Source organism: Nannospalax galili, unplaced genomic scaffold (genome assembly GCF_000622305.1).
Source record: "Nannospalax galili isolate Female #2095 unplaced genomic scaffold, S.galili_v1.0 scaffold717, whole genome shotgun sequence".
NCBI lineage: Eukaryota > Metazoa > Chordata > Mammalia > Rodentia > Spalacidae > Nannospalax > Nannospalax galili.
Genome location: NW_008339763.1, coordinates 147,373 through 170,290, shown reverse-complemented (window position 1 = coordinate 170,290; position 22,918 = coordinate 147,373). Strand labels below are relative to the sequence as shown.

General features: G+C 42.6%; 2 protein-coding genes across 5 annotated transcripts in view; one reads left to right on the top strand and one right to left on the bottom strand.

Moving 5' to 3' along the window:
• Window positions 1–3,182, top strand: part of Znf34 (zinc finger protein 34) — a 5,968-nt gene extending 2,786 nt beyond the window's left edge. Inside the window, 10 exon segments of the mRNA XM_017798492.2 lie at window positions 1,437–1,559; window positions 1,562–1,658; window positions 1,660–1,833; window positions 1,835–2,136; window positions 2,139–2,184; window positions 2,186–2,307; window positions 2,310–2,476; window positions 2,478–2,610; window positions 2,613–2,683; window positions 2,685–3,182. Of these exon segments, the coding sequence (XP_017653981.1) occupies window positions 1,437–1,559; window positions 1,562–1,658; window positions 1,660–1,833; window positions 1,835–2,136; window positions 2,139–2,184; window positions 2,186–2,307; window positions 2,310–2,476; window positions 2,478–2,610; window positions 2,613–2,683; window positions 2,685–2,792 (1,343 nt within the window). The 3' untranslated portion in view covers window positions 2,793–3,182.
• Window positions 3,183–8,613: 5,431 nt separating this feature from the next.
• Znf250 (zinc finger protein 250) lies at window positions 8,614–22,614 on the bottom strand. 4 transcript variants are annotated; one of them, XM_008834373.3, is made up of 7 exons: window positions 22,498–22,614; window positions 16,319–16,370; window positions 15,656–15,750; window positions 15,322–15,448; window positions 14,964–15,077; window positions 12,921–12,983; window positions 8,615–11,175 (listed from the first exon to the last, which is right to left on the bottom strand). In XM_008834373.3, the coding sequence occupies exons 3-7, from the start codon at window positions 15,695–15,697 to the stop codon at window positions 9,857–9,859; spliced, it is 1,665 nt and encodes a 554-aa protein (XP_008832595.1). In that variant the 5' UTR covers window positions 15,698–15,750; window positions 16,319–16,370; window positions 22,498–22,614; the 3' UTR covers window positions 8,615–9,856. The 4 variants fall into 4 exon arrangements, with proteins under 4 accessions (XP_029420025.1, XP_008832595.1, XP_008832596.1 ...); XM_008834374.3 differs by having other exon boundaries at window positions 22,301–22,541; XM_029564164.1 differs by lacking the exon at window positions 22,498–22,614 and adding an exon at window positions 22,006–22,275.
• Between the last annotated feature and the right edge of the window lie 304 nt (window positions 22,615–22,918).

Sequence of the window (22,918 nt, the reverse complement as noted above, 5' to 3'; positions counted from 1 at the left end):
TCTATCTATCTATCTATCATCTATCTATCTATCATCTATCATCTATCATCAGTCATGGTCAGGCTTTCTGTAGAAGTGCTATCTGGAAGATTCTGTCTCATGGACAGCTGTAATATCATCTTTTTGCATGTGTCTAATGGCATCCTACAAAGGTACTGTTGACTCAGAGGATGTGAATTTTTCCTTGGAAATTTGCTTATTTGAATGTATTTATAGAGATGGAACAACCCTAAGTTTACAGCTCAGTAAATTTTTGTGAAAAATCATCTTCCAGGTTAAAGTATAAACATATACTGTTCCTGGGAGCCCATAGGCCTCTTCCTCACTTCCCACTACTCCAAAAGGCAGGGGCAGGGTTACAAGAGGCTTCTGTGCTGTGTCTGTCTGTCTGGACTCACAACACTTCTGCCCATGTCTCATATAGTAGCAGTTTGGTCTGTGTTGTTGTCAGTGTTCTGTCATGTGAATATACCACAATTCATTTTCCCTTCCACTTATAGAAGACATTCTGTTGTCTCCAGTTTGGGACTCTTCTGCATCTATTTCTTTGGTATACAGGGACTGTTTTTATGGTGGGTGTATACCTGAGAGTAGAATTGCTGGGTCACAGGATGTACATAGATGAGCTTTAGATGATGTTGCCAAACTGTTTTCAAAAGCAGTGGCTCCAGGGTTCACTTTTCAGCAGTGAGTGAGCCCTGCTGGTTGAATATCTTACGGACACATGCCACCACCTGTCCATGTGCAGTAGAGGGGCTGGTAAGCATAGAAGGGTAGGCCCCCGAGGAGTGGGGAAAGGAATGCATTTCTGAGTCCTTGGTACTAACCCAAGCCCTTTCTCCTTATTAGGAGCAGGACTTAGAGGTCCTAAGCTTGGGATGATCTTACAGATGGATGCAAGTGGCCATGACTGTGTGTATGAAACTTGTTTAACTTAGTGTCATTCTCATGGCAGTGTCATATGGTACCAATTAGTGTGACCTCTCCTTTTCAGCTGGGGAAACTGAAGCTCAGAAAAGTGAGTAAGGTAGGTCACTGAGCTGGGAAGGGTGCTTTTTAGTATCCACTTTTAGAGTTGCTACCCAGGAAGAGCTTGGAGTGTCAATGTCAGATCAAGGAAAAGAGGAAGAATGGATGGAAGGAATGAAGGGAGGGAAGGGGGGAGGTAGAGGGAAGAGGGAGGGAGAGAGGGAGAAAGGAGGAATGGAGACATCAAGGAATATTCAACATAGGCGTCTTGAGGTGATGATGGCTCAACTAGGTGATGCCAGGTCCTGAGACTTCATATGACCTGCTAGGGAGAGCCAAGGATCCCTGGGCAAGGCTGTTATGACTGAGGATTATTGATTTGGTGTCTATAGATGGTCAACATCATCTCCATGCCACCCTTCTAGCATAAGAACAAATGGCATTTATGTGTTCTGTCTGTGTTTCAGCTCATTGTAACAGGACTGAGTACAAGGAGCTGACTTCCGGGGAGACATTTGATCAGCAAGAACTATATCAATGCACAGGGACTGTTTCTTGGGGACCTGAGCCCTATGAGGTTCATGATCATGTCAGAGAGCTACAGGTAGCCTGCACAAGGCAGTGGGGCAGAGAGGCCACAGAGCAATCACACTGACAAATGAGGAGAGTGGCTGGGAGACTGGGGCCTTAGGTTGGGGTCAAGCCCATTGTTGATCAGAGACCTCACAAGTGTGATATATGTGAGCAAATTTTTGAGAAGAGATCATATCTGAATAACCACAAGTGTGTACACAGGTAAAAAAAAAAACCCACAAATGCCATTCATAATTCTGGGGACATCTTAAACACAAACTTGTTAGAGAAGATCTCAGAAAATTCCTATTGGGAAACAACTGCATTATTGTGGTCACTGTGGGAAGACATTCAGGTATAATGCTAATCTTGCCAAACATGAGTGGCTTCACAGGGAAGAGAAACCCTTTAAGTGTGATGAATGTGGGAAAGCCTTCAGCCAGAGTTGTGAGTTCATCAGTCATCGAAGGATGTATTCTGGGGAGATCCTGTACCACTGTGAGGAGTGTGGGAAGACTTTCAGCTAGAGATCCAACCTCATGAAGCATCAAAGGATTCACACTGGGGAGAAGCCCTACAAGTGTGGAGAGTGTGGGATCACTTTAGTGCCTATTCTTCCCTTATTTATCACCAGAGAATTCACTGAACAGAAACTCTATAAATGTAATGACTGTGGGAAAGCCTTTAGTGATGGCTTAATCCTTATTCAACATCAACAGATTCATACTGTTGAGAAGCCATTTGAATGTAAAGAATGTGGTAAAGGATCCAAAGTTCTAACCTCATCCAACATCAAAGAATTCACACTGGAGAAAAGCCCTATAAATGTAATAAATGTAACAAATGTGAGAAAGCCTTCATTCAAAAAACCAAACTTGTTGAGCATCAGCAAAGCCACACTGGAGAAAAACCTTATGACTGTGGCAAAGTTTTCTAACCAAAGCACACACTTCATCCAACACCAGAGGATCTACACGAGAGAGAAGCCCTACAAGTGCAATGAGTGTGGGAAGGCCTTTCATAACAATTCCAGACTCATCCATTATCAGAGATCTCACCATGGAGAAAAGCTGTAAAAATCAGTGATTGCAAGAAAGCCTTTAGCCAGAGCCCTTACTTGTTTCAGCACTGGAGGATTGAAAAAAAGAGACAAGGCCTACAAATGCAGTGAGTGTGGGAAAGCCTTCCAGCATAGCTCTAACATATGTCCACATCAGCAGATTCACCTCCAGAGAGCCTTTTCCACATGATGGCTGGAGAGTCCATAAGAACACTTGCCTGTGAAAGACTGCATCCACCCCAGACCCCCACCCTGCTCTATTCCTGGCCTACCTTGTCTTCACAGAGTGAAAAGCATTTCTGTCTAATTAAAGAACAAAACAAAACAATAACAAAATCTTCTTTCCTTAAACCAAATGCCATGCATGTTCATTTTAGAGAAATTGAGAAAGATGAACAAAAAGAAAAAGAGAATTCATTGCTTTTGATTTAGAACATGCTTTATTTCAAATACAATGGAGAGCATTTTAGAAAAAAGTGCTCCTGAGCATAGTGGCACATATTATGGTCAGCATGAGGGAGGTTGAGGCAGGACTGATTGAAGTTCAGGAGTTCCACACAGCCCAGACAACAGTGAGTCTCTGTCTCAGGAAAAAAAAAAAAAGAACAAATGGAAGAAGAAAGGAAAGGAGGGAAGGAACTAGGAAGGAGGGAAGCACTATGAGCTTACCATTGCAACACCTTTTGCCTTCATCTTTGCTATTTCCTCAGTGCCAGAAAATTAACACTGTAGAGAATACATGGGCGCATTCTCACACATTGTAAAGAATTATGCCATTCATACTTTTCCATGTCACTTGATAGTTGAAATTGCCATTTTATTTTGGTCAGATAAACATAACAAAACTTTGATAATCACCTCTACCTCAATTCTGTTTTCAAATTATGAGAATTTCTCTATTCTAGGAACCTCATATGATTGAAATCATATACATTAGGTATAATGTTTTCAAGGTCTGATCATGTTATAGCCTGTATCAGAACTCCATTCTTGGCTAATGTGTGCAAGGCCCTGGGTATGATCCCCAGCACTATAAAAACAAACAAAACTTTCCATTTTTCATGGATGACTAACATTCTATTTTATGTATATTTTCGTTTTCATTATCTAGAAAGTTCAGTGTTACTAGATACTGGTGTTTCTACCTTTAGATTATTGTGAATAATGCTAGTAGGAATACTAGTGTACAAGTATGTGTTTGAGTCCCTACTTTAAGTACTTTCAGGTAAACAGAAGTGAAATCATTGTGTTATATAGTAATTTTTTTTTTCTTTTTGGCCTTTTTGAGACAGCGTCTCCCTGTAGCCCCAGCTGACCTGGAGCTTACTATGTAGGCCCGGCTGGCCTTGAATTCACAGAGATTTGCCTGCAGCTGCCTCTCATAAAGGCATGTGCCATGATGCCTGGCTGGGTTATATAGTAATTTAATTAACCTTTTGAGAAATGGTCAAACTTTTTCACAACAGCTACACTACTTTATGTCCAAATCAGCAAGCATTCCAGTTTTTCTATAGCCTTGCCAGTTTGTGTTACTCTGTGCCTTTAAAAAAAAATGTAATAGGCATCCTAATAGGAATGAATGAAGTGATATTTATGGTTTTGGTTTGTATTTACCTAATGGCCAATGATGCCCAGGGCTTTGGTTTGTATTTACCTAATGGCCATAATGCCCAGGGCTTTTCTTTGTTAGAAGGCCTTTGATTACTGCTATACTATTTCTAGTTATGTCTATTTAGATTGGTTTTCTTCATTAACATTGGTAGATTTTGTATTTCTGACTTTTTCATTTCATCTATTTTATCCAATATATTGTATAACTGTTTATAATATTCTTTTTTGTTATTTATTTTTTGGTCTTTTTGAGACAGGGTCTCCCTATAGCCCCAGCTGTCCTGGAACTTGCTATGTAGACCAGGCTGGCCTCGAACTCACAGAGATCTGCCTACCTGTGCCTCCTGAGTGCTAGGATTAAAGGCATGTGCCACCATGCCCAGCCTTTTATAATATTCTCTTATAATTCTTTTTATGATATAAGGTTGGCTGCAATGTCTCCGCCCCCCCCCCTTTTTTTTAAGACAGACTCTGTGTAGTCTAAGCTGGACTTGAATTTGTGATCACAGAAGTACTCCTCTCCCACTTTTACAGCCCTGGGCCCTGTGGGATGCTTCTTTTTATTGGATCAATAGGAAAGGCATATTTTTCACTTTTGGATTGGTACACATGAGCCTCTTCTAGGCTTCTATAGTAGTATTTTCCTTGTGGTCACCACTGTGTAGGAGATCTTCATGCCAAAATTACTGATCTTTCTTTATCTCCAATACTTATTCTAGTCAGTGCTATTTTATCAGAAAATGTCAGATTATAATAGTTCACAAAAATAAATTCTAGGTGGACTAAAATGAGTAGACAGATATGACAGATGAAACAAAATGGGGGCTGGAGATGTGGCTCAGTTGGCAGAATATTTGTCTAGTATGCATGAAACCTTGGCTTTTATCCTCAGCATTGTTTAAAATCAGGTGTGGTGGTACATATCTGCAATCCCAGAGAGGGAGGCAGGAGAACCAGAAGCTCAAAGTTATCTCTAGCTATGCAGTTTGAAGCCAGTTTGGGAAATATGAGACCCTGTCTCAAAAAATTTTAATCTAGTTTTAGGCTGGTGAGATGGCTTAGTGAGTAAAGAAAGGCACTGCTACCAACCCTGACAGCCTGAATTCAATCCCTGGGATCCATATGGTGGGGGAGAGAACTAAAAGTTGTCCTTTGACCTGCTAACATGTACTACGGTCTGTGTATATGTGTGTGTGTATATGCCTGTGCATGAGCACGCGCGCACGCGCGCGCACACACACACACACACACACACACACACACACAAAATCTAATAATTTTTTTCTAAAGAGAAAAATTGAAGAGTTCTAGGTATGTAATTTTTGGTAGTAATTAGGAGGGATAACAGATTTTTAAATTTATATTTGACAGTCTCAAGTGCTGGAATTACAGTTTGGGCTTCCATGCCCTGTTTTATGAGGTATTAGGTATCAAATTCAGGGCTTCATGCATGCTAGGCAAACAGTTTCTTATGTGAACCACATTCCCAAGACCCCAAAATATTTGAATATAAAGACTTCTGAATAAAAGTTTCAAAAAATCTAAAATAAGTGTGAAATGCTACTGAAAAAGTGGGAGTTAATGGCTGAGAAGGCTGTTATCAGCATGAAAGGAAATCCAAAGGTCATTGTGGTCTCTGGTATCATGTTCCTCACAGGCCAGTACCTTATTTCTGCTGCTTGCATCTCGGAAGGAGATGAGTGCCAAGAATACATAGCCAGGGAATCCTGCCTGGGAAGAAGGGTCCTAATGCTTACTTTCTGGCTCCATGAATATCTAAGCTTGCATGCTGATGGTGGATCCAAACAGTCTAACAGCAAAAGCAGGCAGAAGGATATTAAGCACACTTTGTCTAAGACGGCAGGAAATCAAGCTATAAATATTGGTTGGAATAGTTTCTCTGAAAACCTAGATATTAGGGGCTTTTACAACCAGTATACTTGTACTGTGTAACTTAAGTTGTCCTGTGTTACAATCTTTTAAAACAATGATTTCTGTATATTGAATTTAGTTGAACTCTTGTTAAAATTTTTATTATTTTATGTGCATGAGTGTATTGCCTGCATGTGTGTAAGTGCACCCATGTTGTGCACTGCCTGTGGAGGTCAGAAGAGGGTGTCAGATTCCCTGGAACTGGAGTTACAGATGGTTGTTTGCCACCATGTGAGTTCAGGGAACCAAACCCTGGTCCTTGGTGAACCTGGGTTCTCTGCAAGAGCAGCCAGCACTCTTAACTACTGAACCATCTCTCTAGTCCTTATTTGAACTCTTATTTTGATTTTGATTAGAACATAACTTAGTTTTTAGTTCTTCCACATGATTACAAACCAGAATATGAATAGTGGTGAGCTCCAAACATCAACCACTGAGACAATGTCAGCTTTGGTTTCAATCAGCTTCCATCTTAAGAACCTATGAAATGATACATAGCTGGGCGTAGTGACCCATGCCTTTAGTCCCAGCACTGGGGAGGCAGAGGCAGGCACGGATCTATGTGAGTTTGAGGCCAGCCTAGTGAGTTCCAGGCTAGCTGGGGCTACAGGGAGACCCTGTCTCAAAAAGATCAAAAAAAGGCCAGGCGTGGTGTCACATGCCTTTAATCCCAGCACTCGGGAGGCAGAAGCAGGTTGATCTCTGAGTTCAAGGCCAGCCTGGTCCATCTCAGTGAGTTTTTTCTTGTGTATTCAACTATTCCTTATCAAAAAAAAAAAAAAAAAAAAAAAAAAAAAAAAAGGAAGAAATGATACACAGTGGTTTCATTCTCCCTCTGGAATAATGTCTCAGTGATCTCAGTTCCTCTGTACAGATACCTCTTTTTGAGACATTGTCTCAGCAATGACACCTCAGTGAGCTCAGTCTGTGAATTTTACCTCAGTCTACCCCAAGAAACATGAATGATTTCATCTTGGCCCCAATGTAAAACCTTTACTACTCTCTTAAGCAACACCTTATTGATATCAGCAACCTCTTCTTTGAAGTAAAACCCAACAACTTCTACTCCTCTGGCCTTTTTAGTGAGTTCAGCTCGCTGAAGAAATCACCTCAGTGATCCTGGCTCTTCTGAATCACTGTGGTTATTTCAGTTCCTCTGAAGTGAATCTCTGTTGTCATAGTGCAGTTGCTCCCAAAAAGCACTTTAATGTCAGTTCCTTAAAGGAATAATACGTTACCTCATTTTCTTAAGTAGCACCCCTGATCTCAGCTCCTCTGTAAACTTAGTGCCTTTATGGTTCAAATATGAAATGTCACCCCTCCCCAGACAGGCTTGTGTATTGGACAACACAGCTGGTAGTGCTATTTTGGAAGGTACTAGAAAATTTAGGTGGTGGTGTTTAGTTAGAGGAAAGTAGGTCAGTGGGGAAGGGCATATGTTTTTGTCTGGTTCTCAGTAGCTTCCTTTCTCTGCTTCCTGCATACCATGCACAAAAAGGTGAAGAACCTCCTCTGTTAAATGCTCCTGTTGATACGATATTCTACCCAAATACGTGGGGTTGAGTGACTATGAACTGAACCCTCTTAAATGGAGAGTCAAAATAAGTCCTTCCTTCCTTGTTTATGTCAGGTAGTTTGTCACAGTGACACAAAAGCTAAAACATGCTGTTAAGAATCAATTTGTTGCTGGATGTGGTGGTGCATGCCTTTAGTCCCAGCACTCAGGAGGCAGAAGCGGGTAGGGCTTGGTGGAGCTCTGTGAGTTCAACACCAGCCTAGTCTCCATCGCAAATCCAGGCTAGCTGGAGCTACAGGGAGACCCTATCTCTTTTTTTTTAAAAAAAAAAAAAAAAAAAAAAAAAAAAAAAAAAAAACAACAAAAAAAACCCCAACTCCTCTCTAAAGTAACAAACATCTTAGTTAACTAAGGTTTTTCTTCAGCTTCTAGGGAATCACACCTCAATGATCTTTCTGAAGCTAATACCTCAATATAGTCAGTTCCTCTTGCCAGTCTGCACAGGGGAAAAAGATGTTTATTATTCGCAGAGGGAGAGGAAATCCTTCTCTATAAGGCAGTTAACACATTCAGGTTGTTGTTTTAAATATATTTTAGTTATTTTTATTTTATGTGTATGCATGTATTGCCTGCATGTTGGTAAGTGCACCCGTGTCGTGTAATGCCTGAGAACAGAAGAGATGGTCAGATTCCCTAGAACTGGAGTTACAGACAGTTGTTACCTGCAATGTGGGTGCTGGGATTTGAACCCAGGTCTTCTGTAAGAACAGTGTTCTTAACCGCTGAGAACTCTCTCCAGTCCCTGTTGTTTTTTGGGTCTTTTTGAGACAGGGCCTGCCAGGCTGGCCTCTATTTTATAGAGACCCACCTGTCTCTGCCTCCCAAATGCTGGGATTAAAGGTGTGCACCACCACGCTTGGCCACATTTAGTTTTTAATATGGCTTAAATTTTAAACATTTGTTTCATTTATGGCTGGTTGCTACAAAATGGCTTTGCTGTTTGGCTACTAGAGTTGTATACTTAAAACCACACAAATAATTTTGAATATAATATAAAAATTATGAACAAACCAGATTCATCACAGTATGGCAATGTATATTAGAGTCTTGAACTAGGAGTAAAACTAATAATAAAAGAATTAAGAAGGTAGTTGAGATGTCGCACCAGATAAAGGTGCCTGCCACTAAGCCTGATGACCTGAGTTTGATACCCAGAACCCACATGGTGGGAGAAGATTCCTGCAAGCTGTTCTGACTTCTGTATGCATGCTGTAGCACAATGTGTGTATACCCACCCCTTTTCCACAGAATACATTTTTAAAATATGTCTAAAAAAATTCCCCAAGTATATAGAATACTAGAGACAGTACAAAAGAGCTGAGTCCAAGAATTTCTGTAATGTTTTCCTGGAGACATTTGTAAGTGTGAAGAGGTATCACTTGGTATGGAGCACCTGTCCTATTCCTGTTCAAGACCCGTGGATCTGAGAGAGCTGCGGGTCACAAGAGCAAGTTTTGAGAAAAATACCTGTTTAAATATTTATAATTTTTGACTCGAGGTTTCCTGTAGCCCAGAGTTGGGTTTGAACTTAATATAAAGTCAAGGACAGCCTTGAGCTCCCACTCCTCCTGCCTTCACCTCCAGAATAAGTATTACAGGTGTGTATCAAACTTGTCATTTATGTGGTGCTAGGGATAGAACCCCTGGCTTAGAGCATAAGCACTTGATCAACTGAGCTACATTCCCAGCCCCTAAATTACCTACTTTTGAGTTGAATTTTACATTTATTTAGTCCAACATTCTAAATGTAAGTACAATATTAGAATGATTAATTTCATTTAGAAAAGGCATGAAGTTATCTAAGAAAAAGAACTTTGAAATGTAGTAAGTTTTATTGGGACAATAGTACTTGTGCCTCAGCTTTTTAATTGCATCAAATAAACTAATTCATGTCATGTCAAACAAAGGGAGAATTACTATATCAATATTCACTACAGTTTTAGGGTTACTCTCCAACATAACTTCAAGATGGTAAGGAAAATAAAATAGACATTCTCTGATTATTTTTTCCACAATAAGGACATGACACTGAGTTACCAAAGAAAGGTCCTGTAGAGTTATCAGAAAAACCTCCTGGGAGGAAGGCTGCCTGTGCCTTGTGAAAGTTCTGAGTGTGGGCTTTTGATGACCACGGATCACAGTTTCTTGTGTACCTTCTGGTGCTGGATCAGATGCCCATGCTGGTTGAAGGCACGTCCACACTCTCCACATTCATAGGGTTTCTCTCCTGTATGGATCCGCTGGTGCTGGATGAGTACTGAGTACTGACTGAATGCCTTGCCACAGCTGTTGCACTCATAGGGTTTCTCACCAGTGTGGGTCCTCAAATGCACGATAAGAGTTGCTTTCAGGCTGAAAGCTTTGCCACACTCTGTGCACTGAAAGGGTTTCTCACCTGTGTGAATTCTCTCATGCTGGATCAGAGATCTGCGTGCACTAAAAGCATGCCCACACTCACTGCACACATAGGGTTTCTCTCCAGTGTGGACTCTCTGGTGCTGGATCAGATGTGAGTGCTGAACAAAGGCTTTCCCACACTCATAACATGCATAGGGCTTCTCCTCAGTGTGAATCCTCTCATGGTTCATCAGGGTGGAACGGTGGCTGAAGGTCTTGCCACACTCACTGCATTCATATGGCTTTTCCCCAGTGTGCACATTGTGGTGCTGGATGAGCACAGAGCGGTCACTGAAGGCCTTGCCACACTCACTGCATGTGTAGGGCTTCTCCCCAGTGTGGACTCGCTGGTGTTGCAGCAGGGTTCTCTTCACACTGAATGTTTTCCCACACTCACTGCACCTGTGAGGCTTCTCCCCAGTGTGTACTCTCTGGTGGCTCCGCAGGACAGTGCTATGGTTGAAGGCTTTCCCACACAAGGCACACACATATGGCCTCTCCCCTGTATGGATCCGCTGGTGCTGAATGAGGTGTGAGAGCTGAGTGAATGCCTTCCCACATTCCAGACACTCGTGAGGCTTCTCTCCTGTGTGTATCTTGTGATGCTGAGCAAGGTCTGAGCTCACTCTAAAGGCTTTCCCACATTCATTACACTCATAGGGCTTCTCACCTGTATGGATCCTCCTATGCTTACTAAGGACAGAACTCTGGCTGAAGGCCTTCCCACATACACTACACACATAGGGTTTCTCACCAGTATGGATTCGCTGATGCTGAAGGAGATGAGAGCTCCGACCAAAGCACTTTCCACACTCAATGCACATATAGGGTCTCTCTCCACTAGGAGCCATCTGGTGTGGAGTGAGTGGTATGCTGGTATTTAAGACCTGAACATTATGAGGGCCAACAGGGTTTGAACCCAGGTAGAAGCTCTGCTCTGTTTTGCAATGTTCTTGATCAGTCCTTTTCAAATATGCTTCCCCTAGAATCACTGTTATTTTATCTGAACTTAATGGCTGTAAGCCTGTATTTTGGTTCTCTTCTTTGGTTTTACATTCTGAAACAACAAATCCAAAATAAAAATGTTAACCCTGCCTGGGAACGTTGGTGGTACATGCCTATAATCCCTGTACCTGAGAGGCTGAAGCAAAACTGAATTCAATGACAATCTGGGCTAGAAAGGCCTCTTAAAACAACAACAAAAACCAACCAAACAAACAAAAAAAACAACAAAGGCTGGAGAGTTGGCTCAGTTGTTAAGAGCACTGACTGCTCTTGCAGAGGACCAGAGTTCAGTTCTCAGCACCCACATGGTGGCTAACAACGTCTTAACTCCAGTCCAGGGGATCTGAAGCCCCCTTTGACTTCTGTGGGCATTGCATGACATAAGTACATAAGTACACCTACACACATGTAAGCAATACATTCATTTTATGCTGTCCTAGGGATGGAACTCAGGGTTTGGTGAATACTAGATAAGCACATTATTAAATGAGCTACTTCTCTAGTCTGGTTTAAGCCTTCAAGATTTTTTTAAACAGGCCCTGTGGCTATGTAGTGGAGGGGCAGATTCTCTCCTGTAAATTCTGGAAGGTTCTTGGGCTCTACTAGGACAGCAGGTCTCCAGCCTGAGGTGTCTGCTGGTTGTGTGGAGGTGCCATGGGCGCTGCCATGTTTGGCTGCCTGGTGGCGGGGAGGTTGGTGCAGACAGCAGCACAGCAAGTGGCAGAGGATAAATTTGTTTTCGACTTGCCTGATTATGAAAATATTAACCATGTTGTGGTTTTTATGCTGGGAACAATCCCATTTCCTGAGGGAATGGGAAGATGTGTCTACTTTTCCTATCTGGATTCAAATGGAGTGCCAGTATAGCAGCTCCTAGGATTTGTCATGAATGGGAAGCCAAGTGCCATCTTCAAAATTATCAGGTCTTAAATCTGGAGAAGGAGGTCAACACCCATTTGGAGCCGTGAATATTGTTCGAACTCCCTCTGTCACTCAGTTTGGAATTTCAGTGGAGTTATTGGACAGCCTTGGCTCAGCAGACTCCTGTCTTCAGTGCTACTGTGTCCTCAGGTGACTCCTTCACTCAGCTATGAAAACTTTCATACCTGAGGACTAGCACGGAATGCTTTCGGAAAACATAATTTGAATAAAATAATTTTTAATGGATTTTGAAAAAGAAAAGATTTTTTTAAAACAAATATTATTTCTAAAAAAGTAATACTATGTGTTTAGACTGGTTTTAATTTCTTTAAAACTGATAATCTCCCCTTCACAGGAAAACAAACAATTTGTAGGCCAAAGAAAGAATTAACCATTTGCATCAAAAAGTATCATTTCGCCGGGCGTGGTGGCGCATGCCTTTAATCCCAGCAGAGGCAGGCGGATCTCTCTCTGTGAGTTCAAGGCCAGCCTGGTCTACATAGTGAGGTCCAGGATAGCTGGGGCTATAGGGAGAACCTGTCTCAAAAAAGACCAAAAAAAAAAAAGTATTGTTTGGAGTTTCCTGGATGGGTGGTTTCTACCTGATGCCAGCAGGCCTGATTATCACTTGCTTTTGGAATGATGGCTTTAGTTATAGCTTAAAATATAGTGTAGGGAAATCTGGTTAGATATAAGATTCATGGAAGGAAAAAAAAAAGTGACTCCATCAAAATAAATTTTTAATTAGGAAAAACACTCCCTGGTGTTTTATGGGGGTTGTAGGAGTTGTGTAATGAGCTTCACAGCACCCTGGGGATTCTTGATAGGTATAATTCAAGGATTATATTGAATTAAAATTACTAAAAATGCACTCACCCCATGGACCAGACAAGCTGTTTTGCTGCATGTAGGCTGTAGAGTAGTCACATTTGAGACTGTCTGTAACAGGAAGAGAGTTGAATAGACCACAAAACATTATTCAAGAATGCAAAAATTCTTCCATTGCTGTCACATGTAACTGCAATTTGTTGAGTAAGAAACAGCAGGGAGAGGGGTTGAGCAGGTGTATATACTTATTCATACTTCGGAGCTGCCAAAACAAGGCTCTGTAGCACTCTGCTCCTTGTTGGCTAAGGCCTGATGTGGTGGCCCAGTGACAGGTGACATTTGCTTCTATGCACATCAGCATCTAGAACTTGTTTAGTAATGTCCTCTGCTGTGGCCTGTGCCACAAATTAGTCAGGTGCCTCTGTGCTCCCAGATAATCTGGTTTTTCAGCACAACTCTTAAAGGTGCCCAGTCTTCTTGAAGAGGCCTGCTTTGTGTTTTGATAGTATCTGCAAATGCTTTTTAATTTTTTTACCCCTCTCACTGTACAAAATCAGCTACACTTGTAGTTTAACCTACTCAGGAGGATGAGGCTGGAGGATCACTTGAGCTTAGCGGAAAAAAATAAAAGAAGAGAAAAGGGGTTGGGGATTTAGCTCAGTGGTAGAGTACTTGCCTAGCAAGCGCAAGGCCCTGGGTTCAGTCCTCAGCTCGGGGTGGGGGTGGGGGGACAAAAAAAAGAAAAGGAAAAAAAAAGTTCTGTGCAAGATTTCTATGACATAGTACTGTGCCTTCTTTTTATAGTTCCTGGAAAATTAGACTCCTTTGAGGCTGTCACATCCACTGTTTCTTTGGGAGATCTGATTTTGAAGGCCAATGAGAATAAGACTGTCTGGGTTCTGTCCTTACCATTCTAGAAATAAGGAACAATTTTTAAGGGGAAAATGGCCACACTGAAATGCTGAAGCCAATCAGCTGGTGAGGTGTTGCTTGTGTCATCCCTTCCTACCTTGAAGGGGCCCATCCTAAGAAGACAGGTTGGCTGTAGTTTTCCAGTGATTCTAATGGAGAGATTTTTCATCTAATACAACACACATGAACTTCATCTAATGTGAGGAGACTTCAGGGCTAGACCTATCCATATCATACTTTAATTTTCTCCAAATAATTTCCTGATGCTATTATACATGTTATTTTAAAATTTGCACTTCTGATTGTTGCTGACAGAAATAAAAGTGATTTTGTATCTAGTAACACTGCTAAATTCTCTTGTGAATTCTAATCTGTTTCAAATTAACAATTACATGAACTTCAAACAATGTTTTTGTTTTCTTTTCCCTCCCTTCTAATTCTTATAGTTTTAATTTTGTTTTTTATTTTGCTTTATTTTGTACATGGGACCATAGTACAATACTATATGAGTTAGGGAACAGTGGGCTTCTTTATTTTATACTTGAGCTCAAAGAGCAAGCTTTTAGCCCTTCATCATGAATATCAAGTTGAGAAATTTCCCTTCTACATTTAGGATGCCTTGTAGTTTCCTAAATCAACCAGGTAACCTCAAAACCTTAACATCCCATTAACACTTGGGTAACCAATATTTGTCTTTCTGGGCAGGGATAAAATTTCTTGTCTCTCCAAAAAAAAAAAAAAAAAAAAAAAGCCGGGCGTGGTAGTACACGCCTGTAGTCCCAGCACTCGGGAGGCAGAGGCAGGCGGATCTCTGTGAGTTCAAGGCCAGCCTGGTCTACGTAGTGAGTTCCAGGACAGCTGGGGCTACAGGGAGACCCTGTCTCAAAAAGACCAAAAAAAAAAAAAATTTCCTTGTCTCTGCACAGCTCAGCTCTCCTGCCTTTCCTCCTTTGGTACCTTTGTACCAAGGTCTTCCATCCCAGCAAGCTTCACTGCTATACCTACTTCCAGCCATGGACTGCTTCCTGGCTTACCAGCTCCTGGTCTATAGATTATAGATGTCTCTGTCAGAAGGAATGACAGAATCCTCCCCTGACCACTGGAAGCTACTTCTATCAGCAGATCAGTCTGAACTAGGTCAAGCTTTCTATGAAACTAGGATCAGCTTTACTTACTCACCTGAGTGGCCACTTTCCAGGCTTTGGCTCTCTGCAGTTCCCTGTTCATCCTGGACCCATGGGTCTTCTCCTCGTTCCAGCTGGGAAATCACAACAGGCTTGGATCCTGGAAGTCCTGTTTAGGGGAAGGGAAGCCTTTTGGTTATACATCATTTACTACCACACTCCCTTAGTCCATGCCACATTCTGGGACATGAAGATGGACAGAACTTTCTGTTGGAGCTGAATACCTACAGGTGAGCAAGCCTCAGGATCAACCTGCTGAATCTCCCACCTCCCACCAGCTGCTTCCCTTGGGAAGCCTGCATCCCAGTCTAGCACACATAGACACACAGATGAAGCCTGTGGAGAAGCCTTACCCAGTGAGACCACATTCCCATAGGTCTCCATCATCACATTTCGGTAGAGGCCCCTCTGAGCAGGGCCCAGGCGGGCCCATTCCTCCTGAGAGAGGAGAATAGCCACATCCTCGAACGTCACTTTTGCCTGGAATGACATGGGCTTTGGGTAACTCCACATCTGCCAGGAAAGGGTATACATATGACATAGGAGGCTGGGGAGTACCCTGAGAGCCAAACGGTATCAACAGGAAGTGACAGAGTTCAGGGGCTACAGTGATATACTAGCTGCTTAGGCACAAAAGGAACTACAGGGGCTTTGGCTAAGCACTGCATAGCTTTTGGCACCACTCACCTGGGGTGCTGCTGGCAAGGGCAGAAGCCCGGTTGCTGCCATCACCTGGTTTTCTGGGCCTGTGAGGACAACCGGAATCAGAGGATCCTATGGGACTAAGAAAGAAGAGAGAAGACATGAGAGTCTGGGATATGACATACTCCTTTGAGGGAGTCATACAGATGACATGGTTTAAGAAGCAAGCAATACTCAGCACAGGCCTGGTACAGGGTTAGATGCTGCTGGACAAGGTAATATTACCTGATCTGATTATATTCACACACTGGGAAAACTACTGGATAACACTAGGCTGTTAACATGTGTCTGACAAAAAGGGAGAAGGGAAAAGACTGCCTGCTGGAGTTACTCTTGGAAAATCTTAAAACTAAAAGGTGGCATCAGGTCTCTAGCTAGGGATGACCTTTACTATTGTCTAGTAAAAAGAATATCACCGGGCTGGAGAGATGGCTCAGCAGTTAAGAGCACTGGTTGTTCTTGCAGAATCCTAGCACCCATATGGCAGCTAACAACTGTTCACAACTCCAGTTCCAGGGAGTTCATAACTGTTCAACTGTTCGTAACTTCAGTTCCATTCATACACATTTAAAAAAAAGGACATCACAAAGTATGGTTATAGTCTGCTAAAAAATGTACAAAATATATATTAAAAGTAGCACAACTTACTTTAAAAATTTTGCTTCCACTTCAGCAGAGGTCCAGGTCTCTTAGAACAAGCCTATGACAGGATGCAAAAACAAACAAATACCATAGCCTCAATCTAAAGCTTTCATGTTCACAAGGCAGGAAAGCAGGTTTATCTGGGATACTGGTAACTAGCCTTTAAAGAGCTGCTCATTTTCGCCAAGATTCCAAGGTAAATCCAACTCCAGATTTTGCTCTGTAAGAACACAGGAGTTCAGACAAAAAAAGGAGAATGGCATGGATCATTTTATGAAATTAAAAGAATAGTTCATAACAAGTCCTGTTAGTAATCACTGCCATAGCATTTTGGAAATGGTATCTGAGGAGCTCCATCATGAGGCTATGTCACCACTAACATCTGGGCAAACACAGACAGCACTACCTAGGGTATTACCAGTACCCATGTAAGAGTCAAAGACCTCTCACCATCAGCCAAAAAAGTGTGAGCATGAAAGGTTCATTCTTTGTGGGTTTTTTTTTTTTTTTTTTGGTCATATTCCAAGGGAATAACCCAAAATAAAAACAAGAAGATATCAATGCTCTTAGCAGTTATGATCACTTAAAGAAAATTGGAAGAGGCCACAATGTATTGGGATATGTTTTACCAAGTGGGGGTCTGGCTCTTATGATCAATGCTAGGGCAGGAACTAAAAAATGACCACCATGGCATAAGGAACTTAGAATTTGAAGTATATTATTATCTTTTTTTGTTCTGTAAGCTAAGTTTAGAAACCAATCACACTTTTTGGAATTCCTAAAGATCTTGATATGACACAACAAGCATGCCTGTTCTAGAAGACACTGTACATGGCCAAGTACTTGGACAGGAACATTCCCTAATGTCCTGGTTTGGGGTGAGATGCCAAAATATCCCCCAGAGCTTTTCCTTACTCTCTGGGTCTTTTGAAACTGCTCCTTCTTTATCTCCATAGTAGGCTCTCCAAGACAGAAACACCTTTGCAAAAAGCCACCCAAGTATAAAACTACAACACCTGCAATTTTCTCAGAGTAAAGGAACACACAGCTGGGGCTTAGTGGTAGATTACTTCCCTAGCATGGTTGAAGCCTATGTTCAATCTCTAATACCACAAGTAAGTAAATAAAATTTAAAAGTATCTCCAGTATCTCCAATTGATAGCTTTCCTATATGCCAGAGACACTTGGTCCAAGACATGAAAATTCTATTCATAATACCAACAAGAAATAAACTTTTAAAAATGTGCAGAATTCCTATGAAGAAAACTCTAAAACCTGCGCTATAACAGACAATCTGAAAAGCATACATGCTAGGTCTCAGGAATAAAGACCAGACACCACAAATCATAGCAATGCTAATTTGTCTATTTTATTTGAAGCATTAATAACACATTTTTACGGAGGGTTATAGGAGTACAGGGTCTACCAACACTAAATACTTTTACATTCATCTGGACACTCAACAAACACAGGAGCTTCTCAGGAATACTAAGAAATGAGCCAGGTGAGGAAGAAACATCACCAGTCACAGGGCCAAGGTGACAATAGTCATATAGGCCTGGGCAAAATGGACCGTTTAGAGAGTCAGGTGTGTTGACATACACCTGTCATTCTAGCACTCAGGAAGCTGAGGTAGGAAGACTTAATTTGAGACTACATAGTGAGCTCTAGGCCACCACACTAAGCTACATAGCAAGATTCTGTCTCAAAAACAACAAGAAAGATAGGAGATAGGGGAAGAATGAACAGCTCAGAAACAAAGCACAATCAAATTTGGAGGGAGATTCAAATTACTACAGTAAAGATGATTAACTCTGTGGCACTAGGGCAATGGGTTAAATATTTTGGTGAAAAATAAAATTAAATATTTACATAATCCTCAACAAACTACCACAAAAGTAGGGCAAAAACAAAAAAAAAATTTAAAAATTAAAAAAGCCAGGCTGGGTGTGGTGGCGTATGCCTTTAATCCCAGCACTCCAGAGGCAGAAGCAGGTGGATCTCTGTGAGTTCAAGGCCAGCCTGGTCTACATAGTGAGTTCCAGGACAGCTGGGGCTACAGGGAGACCCTGTTTCAAAAAGACCAAAAAAAAAAAAAAAAAAGAAGCCAGGCATGGTGGTGCATACCTTTAATCTCAGAACTCAAGAGGTAAAGGCAGGGGGATCTCTGTGAGTTTGAGGCCAGTCTGGTTTACATAGTAAGTTCCAGGCTAGCCAGGGCAATATAGTGAGACCCTGTCTCATAAAATAATAAAATAAAATGGGTAGAAAAATCACATCAAGCTGCGTTTTGAGGCACAAAATGTAATCCTTGCTGATCCTTGTAATGATGCTGAGGTAGGAAGAGGCCAGCTTGGGCTATGGAGGGAGACCTTGTCTCAAAAGTGAAAAAACAATCAGATCATCTCATATACCGAAAATATAATACATCCATTAGACTAATGAAGAAATAAAGTTTAAAAACTACATCATAAAAGAACCTGGATAAAAATATAGGCAGAAGTTTTACATTTTATGTGTGAAGAGTCTTTCTTTTAAAAATATTTTATTAGCATATATTCATTATACACAGCTTCATTATGACATTTTCATATAATGCATTTAGATCATATTCACTTCCCATTGCTCTCTTGTATCCCTCCTACTTCCACTGACCCCTTTCTTGGGAAGAACTTTCTAAACAAAATACCAAAAACAGAAAGTCTGGGAGTACAGACCTACAGATATTCAGCTTGTAAATCAAAACCTTATGTATGGGTTAGAGAGATGGCTCAGTGGTTAAGAGCACTGGCTGCTCTTGCAGAGGAGCCAGGTTTGGTTCCTAGCACCTACATGGAGGCTAATAACTGTCCCTAATTCCAGTTCCAAGGGATCTAACACCCTCCTTTGGCCTCTGAAGGCATTGCATGACATAAGACATGTGTACATACACACAGGCAAAATACTCAGACACATAAAAGATTAAAAAAATACCCCAAAATTCTTATGCATGGGCTAGGGATGTAGCTCAGTGGTAGAACACACTTGCCTAGCATTTGCAAGGCGTGGCTAGGTTAAATCCCCAGCACTACAAAAGAACTCCCTCACCTCAAACAGCTCTGGGGGGAGGGGGGATGGGTGGGAGAGACCATGAATAAGAGACCAGAAAAGGGACAGGTTCCCAATGCAAGCCTGGTCCAGAAAGCAGCCCCAAAATATAAAAAGCAAAGCTCCATTCTCTCAAAGGACAAGATAGTGGCCAAACAAAATTCACTGTGACCACATACCAGAGCTGCCTTCACTTGCATGACAGGAATTACAGGATAAGAAATTGCAAGTAAAGTGGCTGGCCCTACTGCCCATGACCCATTTGGCTGCTTTCATTTGCATGGCAGGAATTACATGGGAAATTGTATAAAGTGGCCTACCCAAACCAAATGAGCACCCCTCCTCCACTGCTATATTCAAACAGTTCTTTTTCTGCAATGTCCCCTGTTTTTTGAAGTGTACTAAATAAACATGTTTTCTTTCTAGTCTTGTCTAAAAGGTTAAGTTGTTTCAAACAAAAACAGTACCCATCCTTGCTCAAGTCCAACCAAACCAACTAATGGGAAAGGAACCTTATACACATTAAAACAACCAAAAAACTCTAGATATGGGCACAAACACAGGGAAGAATTTAGTATATGACACAGGTTCATTTTCAAATCAGCAGAAAGATAAATTATCCAATAAACTATTGGATGATGTTGGTGATGGTTATGATTTAGGGAAAAAGTAAGCTGAATTTTAACTTTACCCCATATCTAAATAAATTCCAGACAGACACAACAGTTTGGAAGTACCAGCAAAACTAGGAGACTACTTAAAAATAATCTGGAAATAGGGAAGCCCTTTAAAACATAGCACAAAGCCCCAAATCCTTAATGGAAAATTTCTGTTCATAAAACAACAATAACAACAACAATGACGACAAATTCAGTCTAATTAAAAAAATAAAAAGCAGCTGGCGTGGTGGCGAAAGCCTTTAATCCCAGGCAGATCTCTTGGCCTACATAGTGAGTTCCAGGCTATCTGGAGTTATAGAGAGACCCTGTCTAAAAAAGACCAAAAAATAAAAAAGTAAAAAACAAAACAAAAACAAACAACAACAACAGCAAAAAAAAAAAAAAACCAAAAAACAAAACCTTAAAGAAGGACAAGGCCCTTTCAATGGAGTGAGACACACTGGGAAGTGCACTTTCAACATACATGAAAATAACACCATCTGGTTATTCTAAAGATAAATACAAACTGCTAAAACAGAAGCAAAGGCTAGAGAGACAGCTCAGTGTTTAAGTGCACTGGCTGTAGAGGACCAGGGTTTGATTCCCAGGATCCACATAGTGACCCACAACCATCTGTAACTCCAATTTCAGGGATCCAACGTCCTCTTCTGGCCTCTTCCCACACTGTATGCATGTGGTGCACTTACATGCAGGCAAAATATTGATACATAAAATAACACTAAATTAATTAAAAAACACAAATGAAGAGGTTTCATCTTCAATAATATTGAGAATGGAAACTGAAGCATCCCTATGGCAAGAACGCAGGGACTGCCTTCCATCAGGGTGGGAAAGTGGCTTTTGAGGCTCTAACCTATCAGTCCCATTCCACTTGTCTCGGCCTCCTACAAGGAAACTCCCAGTATGAAAGTGATAGAACTGATGTCCAAACAGAGAGCTTGAAACAGTAGGGAGCAGAACCTAGTAGGCACAGGAGCTTCCTTTTCACATTAATAACAAAAAGATCATGCACATGTGCCAATAATTGTACTTCCAATTATTCTGGAAAGATACGCAGGAAACTATTTCCAGTGTCACTGTGCATGCACTGACATGGTGCTGGGCAAAATGCCCTTTAAGAGAATTATTGTGGGCTGTGGGCTGAGGAGATGGCTCAATGGGTAAGTGCACTCATACTTCATGTCCTTCTCCAGCCTCTGCGCGTGTCCACTTGAATATAAACATGCGCATACTCCAACCCTAAACACTGAAGAGAATTACTGCATATCATTTTCGTGTGTGTGTGTGTGTGTGTGTGTGTGTATACACTTGTGCATGTGGGCCAGGGGACAACTTCGAGTGCCTTGTTAGATTCATCACCACACGCAGGCTTCTTTACGTTGGTTCTTGGGATCAAACTCGGGTCCTCGTGCTCGACTGAGCCATCTTCTCAACCCCGCATACCACTTATTTATGAAATTTAAAAGCCAAAAGTAGAAGCTGGAGAGATGGCCCAGCGGTTAAGAGCACTGGGGGCGCTTGCAGAGGACCTGGGTTCCCTGCATCCACATGGCAGCTGACAACGATCCCTAAGTCCAGTTCCAGTGCCCTCTTCTGACCTCCGCGGGCATTGAACAGCACAGATACACACATGCAGGCAATGCGTTCATACACATAAAATAAAAATAAATAAAAGATACGTGTGAGTGTATTGCTTGCATGTACGTGAGTGCACCCGTGTCGTGCAATGTCGCGGGGGTCAGAAGAGGGCTTCAGATTCCCCTGGAACTGGAGTTAAGGGCGGTTCGCAGCCGCCACGTGGGTGCGGGGATTCGAACCCCGGCCCTCTGCAAGAGCAAGTCAGTGCTCTTAAACGCTGAGCCAGCCCATCTCTCCAGCCCAAAATATACTTTTTAAAATACCACAAGTAAACAAAGAACATGCTACCTTACGAGAAGTTGATATTCACCAAAAAGGGCTTTTGCAAAGTAACAGTGTAAAGAAAAATTGGGGAAGAAATTCGAGAGACAAGGTCATGCAGCGCACTCCCGCTTTGACAGGAAATATCCTTAGCTGCTGAGGAGGCCGCTGGGGTCTTTGCACCGCAGCTCAAGTCGCGCGTCAGACAGAAAATCCTGTAGGGTGGCCCTGACTGTGTGCCGGAGCATCGCTCGAAACCAGGAATTCCAGGTCAGCCTGGGATACGGGCCCCATGCGCTGCGCGGAGACCACCGACTCTGACCTGGGCTAGCGGGAGGCGCGAAGCGCGGTCCTGGGTGGCGAGGCCTGGAGGATCTCGGGGAAGGGGCGGAGGCGCAGCCTGGGTCAGAAGGGGGGCCGGGCCACCAGTCAGTGGACGGCTGCGTCCGTATACGGACGCCCAGCTCGGGTGCGGGAGCATAGGAGGGTCCCGCGCACAGCCAACAGAACCCCACTCACCATCCGCAGCAACGTCTTGCCAAGGGGCGGCTGCCGCAGCGCCCTAAAACAAAGGGGCTGTCCCGCCCCGTCTGCGCAGTCGCCAATCCTGGGGCGACCCGCCCCTCAGACCCCGCCCCGCCCCCAAACGGCCAATCCTGGAGCAGACGCCTGCGGGCCGGTCATCTGCCCGTCTCCCTCCTGCTGCCTTTCTGGTGAGGGAACCCTCAGCTGGGCTGTGGAGTCATCGAGAGTGGAGTCCTCAGAGGTGCCTAGAGCGACCACGCTGCGCTTGGACTGCGCCTGCGCTCCGGGTCGTGGCGGAAGCGGGCGCGAGGCTAGGTACTTGAGGCCGTCCTTGGGCCACTTCCGCAGAGCTTGTGTCTGCCGTCTAGCGGTTGCCCTGGTGGTCAACCGGTTCCTGACCGGTTCCTGCTGGTGC